The sequence below is a fragment of the Octopus bimaculoides genome, chromosome 3 (assembly GCF_001194135.2).
Source record: "Octopus bimaculoides isolate UCB-OBI-ISO-001 chromosome 3, ASM119413v2, whole genome shotgun sequence".
In the NCBI taxonomy this organism is placed as follows: Eukaryota; Metazoa; Mollusca; class Cephalopoda; order Octopoda; family Octopodidae; genus Octopus; species Octopus bimaculoides.
This window is the reverse complement of record NC_068983.1, coordinates 102,925,738-102,934,556: the sequence shown is the minus strand read 5'-3', so window position 1 is coordinate 102,934,556 and position 8,819 is coordinate 102,925,738. Positions and strand designations below refer to the sequence as shown.

The 8,819-nt window shown below is 36.9% G+C and overlaps 1 protein-coding gene across 1 annotated transcript in view; it reads left to right on the top strand.

Moving 5' to 3' along the window:
* Positions 1–8,819, top strand: part of LOC106878239 (ral GTPase-activating protein subunit beta) — a 139,063-nt gene that overhangs the window by 128,082 nt on the left and 2,162 nt on the right. Inside the window, exons 30-31 of the mRNA XM_052966776.1 lie at positions 1,544–1,697; positions 7,353–7,469. Of these exons, the coding sequence (XP_052822736.1) occupies positions 1,544–1,697; positions 7,353–7,469 (271 nt within the window). The remainder of the gene's footprint in view (positions 1–1,543; positions 1,698–7,352; positions 7,470–8,819) is intronic.

Here is an 8,819-nt window from a genome sequence, read left to right as displayed (position 1 = left end):
ATATATATATATATATATATATATATATATATATATATATATATATACACACACACATACACGCATAAGCTGCAAAATTATCACAGAACTGTTATTCAGAGTCTCACGTTCCCATTTGTCAGACAGTTCTATCTAATGGACCGGAATGTGAAACTCTGAGTAATAGTTCTGTGATAATTTTGCAGCTTTAATAAAACAAAAAAAAACATATTATTCTACCTTTGGTATTCAAGTACTATTTTTTTCACCTTGTTTTACACTTATGTGCTCATCTGTGCACGCACACTTATATATATATTCTGGCTTCAGTCATTCAACTGCAGTCAAACGGGGATACCACTTTCGAAGGTTTAGTCAATCAAATCGACCCTAAGATCTATTTTAAGTTCAGTATTTATTCTAACAGTCTTTTTAACTAAACTACTAAGTTATGGGAGAAGTAAACATTCCAACACTGGTTGTGAAGCAGTGAGAGGCAACACACACACAGAGCAGGCTTCCACACAGTCTCTTTTTCCAAATTTACTCACAAGGAATTAGTTGGCCTATGTCTGTAGTACTTGCCCAAAGTGCTGAACAGTAGGACTGAACTTAACATGTATCTTCATGTTGTGTTTGTACCCCACCACTGCTTGACAACTGGTGTTGGTTAGTCTACATCCCCATAACTTAGCAATTCAGCATAAGTGACCAATAGAATAAGTCCCAAACTTAGAAAAAAAAAGAAATAAGTACTGAGGTCAGTTTGTTTGACTAAACCCATCAAGATGGTATCCCAGCATGGCTGCAGTCTAATGAATGAATAATGCAAGTAAAAAGTAAAAGTTTTTCATTCACTTCATACTAATGTAGATAGAATTATGTACCAGCTTCTTCCATAAATCTTACCCAAGTTGAGCTTTAGGGCTGGTGCTTACATTGCAGAAGTAAAAATATTCTGTTTGTATAGTTTCCACCTTTATTGGAGACTAGGTCATTTCCTGTTGCTACGCTGCTCGTAAAAATATTTGTTGAATCATTTCCAAGTGAAAGTCTTTTTTAAGGTCTGTATTGCATTGTCTATATGTTGAAAGACATAAAAACAAACACATACACATACATAAACCCCCCCCCCAAAAAAAAAATATATATATACACACACACATATACACATACATACATATAGTCTTTTTTTGAAGTCTATGTTGCATTGTATTGACAAACTCACACTTAAAAAATTCCTGCATTTTTAATCAAAATTTATTAGTTACTATGGTGACAGTACTACCTATAATATAAGTTAGGAAAACTTACTAGATTGACAGAGGTGGTTGTAATGAGACTAGCCAAATCTGGACACTATGAAGACAGTGATGTTTCATTAATTTGATTGATATATCACCTTTCATGACTGGAACACTCCCTCCAAATCAGATAAGGTGTCACATTCTTTTTTAGTGTCATTATCTTCAATAATGACTACATCAACAAACCTAACAACATTAGTGTCACGAATGATAAAGGATTTACTGTCTTTCATGTTATTTATTTGGTTATCTTTTAGATGACTTACTAAGTTACACCAACACAGGAATGGAGCAGTATAGCTACAATTCCAGTGCATCAACAACTCAGAGAAACCAAGAGATATATATTATATTTATTCATGCGTTACAAAATGGTTTATTCCGAGTGCGAATGCAAGGGCCAACCAAACGGTATGTAAGTTAATTCAGTCTACCATAACATTGTTAAAAGAGATGGAATTTGATTCTTTTTATTATGTTAAGATTGCACTTTTACATGATAACAAAAAATGAAACTCAATATTTTACCACCTTTATCAGTCTCGTTTTTTTTTTCGTGTAAGGAACTGTTATAGGAACAAAGAAGAAAATGTTATTGAAACTGCAAAAGAAGAGTTGGCTGAGTGGATAATGAACTGTTGTTTTGACCTTCGAATTGCAATGTATATTTAGATATACTAGATTTAACTGCTAAACTGTTTGTTTTGTAAATCTTGGATATATACAGTCCTTTCTAGAACAGAGCCTAGTATGATTTGTTTTTGTTTAGCTTCATATTTCCTGATTAAGCAGACCTCCAACCATGACCATCTCATCTTTTATTTCTGAAGGCACTATGTATCTATCACTATATCATTCAGTGTAAATTTAGATAGCATCATTTCTTTTTGAGGCAATACAATGTGGCTTAACAGAAATTTGACTGCTATTTCAAACAAGTGGAGCAATTTATTTTGCTCCCTGTCATTGAAATAATAAATCTATACTGTGAAGAATATTGTTCTTTCTCTTAAAAATGCTATGATCTACCTGTCTCAAAGTTCCTCTTCCTCTTACACTTCTATCTATACAAGCTAAAATGTGATGGTCATAACTGAAATGCTTTTACCGATTAGATCAGGGGTTTTCAAACTGTGGTCCGCGGACCACAGGGGGTCCGCAAGGACAAGACAGGGGATCCGTTGACAGCAAATACTTTTTATGGGCAATTTGATTTTATATATGTTTTTTAATCGAAATCTTTAAATTGACAATAAACCTATTTGTTAAATACTGTTAAATAAATAAATGTAAAAATATATGTTATTTTAAGCAAATATTTATGTATAAATTTCATAAGCGTTTATAAGGGGGTCCCTAAGGTAAAGTCTGAAATATAAAGGGGTCCGCAAGTCAAAAAGTTTGAAAACCCCTGGATTAGATAATACAGTTCTATATATAGAACTGTATTATCTAATCGGTACAGAGCCAATTTTAGACTTCAGTGGAAACATATAGAGAAATTCCATCCAAAACTAGCTCATCTTTCAAGCCATCTAACTTTCCTGTGTAGATGTAGAGACTCAAAGCTAATACCACCTGGCTTGAATATAATGACACCAATGGATTCATATAAAGCTAGAAGAGTAGCAGAAAGTGCAAGACATGCCCTCGTCTGTGAGAGGATCCATTACAACCGTTGGAAAAAAACATCAACTAAATAACGAAATCAAAGAAAGGTTATCTTCATTACTTAGGAAAATAACTAGAGATGGTGATAGAAAGAGAAACCAACAAGATCTAGAAAAGTTGTACATGAAAGAATTTGAAATGGTGAAGACATGCCACATTAAGAAGTTTATGAAATTCAAAGATCAAAGTATGAAGACTGAAGTCCGTCACCCACCTGTGAAAGCAGTAATTAATGTAAGTAGCCAACATCCAGAAAGCTCTGAAGAAGCAGTACTAAACAAAGGTCTCAACTTTGCAACATCCATCTAGTGCATTCCATACTTGGACATAATAGCACCTATTGAAGAGATAGCTGTAAAGATACCAAAAACTCAGGGAGATGAACTAAAGTGGAAAGTGAGACAGGTACTAGAAAAAGCGAAACTTCCCAAACCAAACATCAGTAAGGAAGAAAAGTTCGCTATCAAAAGACTACAGAGTGACAATTCCATCATAATACTTCCGGTGGACAAGGGAAATGCTACTGTGGTGATGAACAAGTCTGACTACTCAGAAAAATTGGCAAGTCTTATAAGTGATGGTAGCTACAGCAAAGTAAAGAAAGACCCAACTCTGAAAACAGAGAGGAAGTTGTCACAGATCTTGATCAAGAACAAGGATCACTTCACACCAATGAAGTACAGACAACTGACTCAACACTACAGTATACTACCACACGTGTACGGTCTACCTAAGATTCACAAGGATGATATTCCACTAAGACCTATAGTGAGCTGTAGAGGTTCAGCATGTCATCCACTGGACTGATTATATCCACAAGGAAATGTCCTTGTGGATATAATCAGTCCAGTTGCAGGAAAGTCAACATCGTACGTGAAGAATTCTACCCACTTCACAGAATTGATCAAGGATACCCCCATTGAATCCAACCAGATGGCGAGTCTAGATGTGATAAGTCTGTTCACCAAAGTCCCAACTGGTGAAGCACTATCAGTGATTCAAGAGAAACTAGTGGCAGACACCCATCTAAAAGAATGCACTAGTATACTAATAAGAAACTTGATGGAAATGTTGACCTTCTGTGTAGAAACTTCCTACTTCAGTATGGATACTGATATATATATATATATCGACAAGAAGAGGGTTTAGCTATGGGTTCGCCATTATCACCGATAATAGCCAATATATACATGGAATACATTGAGAATTTGGCTTTAGAATCAACACCTCTAAAACCAACCCTATGGTTGTGATATGTTGATGACACCTTTATACTCTGGCCCCACCAGGAAGATGCCCAAGTGCTATTAGATCATGTGAACTCAATAAAACCATCCATACAGTTCACAATGGAAAAGGGAAAAGACAATCAGCTTGCATTCCTGGACATATTAATAACACGCACCGAGTATGGATTCAGGATATCTGTATACTGCAAGCCGACTTTCACTGGCTGATACCTTAACTTCAATTCCCACCATCCATGCAGTGTAAAGAGAGGGATTGCTCAGTGCCTAAAACATTGAGCAAAGAATATAAGTAGTGATCGTGATATCTACCACGAAGAAATGATCAAGCTCAGCAACAATCTATTAAGTAACAACTACCCCAAAGACATACTATCCACTCCAATTATGAAGAAAAGAGAGGATGATACCAATAACCTGTCCACAGTCTGTCTACCCTGTGTGAAAGGCCTCTCTGAAAAGATACAAAAGATATGCATATGACATCAGGACAGTATTCAATAATAATAATAATAATAATAATAATAATAATAATAATAGATCTGAAATGTTTTTATCATACATTTGCTTGATTGGAACTGATCTAGAGCTAAACAACATTAATGACTTCTTACTCGTATAGCATTAATGAGGCCTTATTAATCAACATTCATTCAACAGCAGTAATCTTTATATCACACTGCTGTAGTTGATCATAGGTACTGTATTTTGTTAAATATCAGTCTCTGGTTATTGTTGTTTAGCTCAATGCCAACTCTTATAGAGCAGACCGATGATCAAAGGCATTCTATCTGTGACAATCCTATTTTTTCTAATGATATCTCGGACTACATTATCTAATGTGTCTTTTCCTATTTTTGAAATGTTGCGTTCTGATTTCATGAAGGTTTAACTGCTATCTTTATCAGGTTGAGCAGCCATGTAGAAGTCCCCCTCCTTGGCTTGTCAAATTTTAGTCACTTTTGAAAGTCCCGATTTTTATATATGCTTTTCACTTCTCGTGTGTGTGTGTGTGTGTGTGTGTGTGTGTGTGTGTGTGTGTGTAAGAGTCCTCAGTTTTAATGATGACATAATTTGCTGACAATTAGGGAAATTATCCAGTTATAGAGCAAGTAGAGTAATTTCCGAAATGTAATTTGTTTATTTAGTCATATTGTATATCCAAGTCACTGTGATTCATGAGTACTTAATTGTTAAGTAGTAATGGAAAGAGAGAAAAAAATCTATTTGTCTACACAGATATTTTTCTCTAATGATCCACTGCTTATTCTCAAATTTTATTCCATTCCATTTTACTCTATCCTTAATAGGATCTGTAGTTTGATACAGCCTTGACATATATTGTGTCACTAAATTCTGCAGTAATGTGTTATTTTTGCAGAGCTGAGATAATGTTCTAATGCTCCATCCTGCTTACTTTTGAAAAATCCTGCTTTCCTCTAATGGGAATTTTTGAAATTAGCATTGGAAGTGTATAAATCATTCATTGTATTTATAGTGTTGCTGCTATAATTCAGCCATCATTAAACATATACATAAGGTGCAGGAGTGGCTGTGTGGTAAGTAGCTTGCTTACCAACCTCATGGTTCCAGGTTCAGTCCCACTGCGTGGCACCTTGGGCAAGTGTCTTCTACTATAGCCTCGGGCTGACCAAAGCCTTGTGAGTGGATTTGGTAGATGGAAACTGAAAGAAGCCCGTCGTATATATGTATATATATATATGTGTGTGTGCATATGTTTGTGTGTCTGTGTTTGTCCCCCCACCATCGCTTGACAACCGATGCTGGTGTGTTTACGTCCCCGTAATTTAGCGGTTCGGCAAAAAGAGACCAATAGAATAAGTCCTGGGGTCGATTTTCTCGACTAAAGGCAGTGCTCCAGCATGGCCGCAGTCAAATGACTGAAACAAGTAAAAGAGAATAAAGGAGAATAAAAGAGAAAAATATAATCAAAAGCATTCCAACCACCCGTGTACCTATGATTACACTATCCTATATGTCCTTTCTTTTTCAAACTGCCTGAAATGGCTCCTTGTTCTATGATACAAACTTCATGTTTTAAAGTGATTTAAATTAAAACCTTCCATCAAAATTTCATGTTTATTTATTTCCCAAACAGCAACTTACTAATTTTACTAAATTCTTTATTATTTTCAAAACTAATCAAAACAAAGGTAATGTATTTAGGAAAGTAACAAAAGAGTTAAAACAAGTATGGTTTGAGGGATGTGGTTGCTGCCAATGATGCTTGTCATTGGCTTGCTGCTCTTGTTGTTTACAGCTGTGAGCTATACTACTTTGTGGTAACTGTATAGGGCTGAAAGTTTAGTATATTTGCTAAAACAAGGTGGCAAGCTGGCAGAATCGTTAGCACACCGGGCGAAATGCTTAACGGTATTTCGCCTGCCGTTATGTTCTGAGTTCAAATTCCGCCGAGGTCGACTTTGCCTTTCATCCTTTCGGGGTCAATTGAATAAATACCAGTTACGCACTGGGGTCAATGTAATCGACTTAGTCCCGTTGTCTGTCCTTGTTTGTCCTCTCTATGTTTAGCTCCTTGTGGGCAATAAAGAATTAATATTTGCTAAAAAAACACAAACTAGTATCTGACAAATGGTACAGCCAACCAACTTTTCTCAAGATTGTGCTGAGAGATACAGAGGACCCAGATGTAATTAATAAGAAAGAAGACTGCATTGATATGGTCATGTGATGCATATGAATGCAGACAGTTGTACAAAGAAAGTTCCTATGTTTAGTGAATAGCACTTTTTTATGCACAAATATCTAAAAGCCATCAGTCATTATTGAATTAGAACTCATATGTTATTGATAAAGCTGAAAATCTTCAACAAAATACATAATGATTTTAAATTATTATCACATGTATTTGTTGAGTTAAACATAACTAATTCAATATACAAAAATGAATGCATGTAAGGATGAATGTTCAAGTTTTAGAGCACAGTTTTGTATCATCTAGGTGTTTGAAATTTGTCATAGGAGCACAACACAATGTGATATTTTCCGATACTTTCTATAAACCCTACTTACTGCTAGTTCTATATAAAAGTGAGTAATGTGATGGAAGCTTAATTGTTGCAAGCTGAAGCTGATTGTCATACATTTCTATTATTCTTATCCACAGAGTTGCCATGGCAATACCTCTTGTTGATGGAATGGTAGTAAGTCGACGATCTTTAGGAACTCTTGTTAGACAAACAGCCATAAACATATGCCGGCGGAACAGATTGGAAAGTGAATCGTAAGTATATGCTTGTTCTTAGTATTTTCATTTAATAGTTAAGCAGACCTGGCAAGACAAGTGAGACCATAACCCGTGGCCTTTACCAGGAGTGTAGCCAGCCCACTCATGCCAATCTTCCTTCATTGGACACTAAACTCAGCTTGCAAAGACCTGTTGGGACAAGTGAAATTGAAATTGAACCAAATTCGGTGACTGGCACCCATGCCAGTGGAGCGCTAACAGCACCATCCAAGCGGGATCATTGCCAGAGCAGCTGTCTGGCTTCCGTGCCGGTAGTACATAAAAAGCGCCATTTGAGCGTGATCATTACCAGTGTTGCCTTACTGGCACTTGTGCCGGTGGCACATGAACAAAATATTCGAGCAAGGTCATTGCCAGTGCCACTGGACTGACTCCTGTGCAGGTGGCATATAAAAAACACCATTCAAGCGTGGCTGTTGTCAGTAGTGCCAGACTGGCCCTCGTGCCGGTGGCACGTAAAAGCACCCACTACACTCTTGCAGTGGTTGGCGTTAGGAAGGGCATCCAGCTGTAGAAACTCTGCCAGATCAGATTGGAGCCTGGTGCAGCCATCTGGTTGTCAGTCCTCAGTCAAATCGTCCAACCCATGCTAGCATGGAAAGCGGATATTAAATGATGATGATGATGGTAGAGACATTCAAAGTTTGATAATTTGCCCAAGGTGACATGCAGTGGGACTGAACCCAGAGTTATGTGATTGGGAGGCAAACTTCTTACCACACAGTCACGCCACAGCTGTTGGATGAATGTTGATCAATAAGGTCACATTAATACTATACTAGTGAGAAGCCCAATCAGAAGATAAGAAACGAAAGCCATGCATTTTCTGTGTAATAGCTGTCTGTTCACTACATGACAGACAGAAATAACACAGGCACAAAATGATAATGCTCTTCAAAAACTTGTGGTGATGGTTGCAGTGGTGAAAATGTCACTGTTGCTTTAAATACAGTATCCTTATTACAATGAAAACAGGACAGATAACAGTTTTGCTTGTTACTATGGAAACACACCTCTGTGAGATTTACAGTCAAAGGAGTAGGTAGTAACTCTATAAGATGTACCCGGTGCAAGCTATGGACACATAAGAGGTGCAGCAACATCAAAGGCAGGTTAACTAGCAAGTTAGTTTTTGTTTGTGGCAGATGTTCAGGTGCAATAAAGACTGTAAACAAACAGGAAACAACTTCTATCTCATTCCAGGGTGAAAAACTAGAGGTAGTCGATAGCTTCCGCTATCTGGGCGACCAAGTTAGTAGTGGGGGTGGGTGCGCTGAAAGTGTAGCTGCTAGAATAAGAATAGCCTGGGCAAAGTTTAGAGAGCTC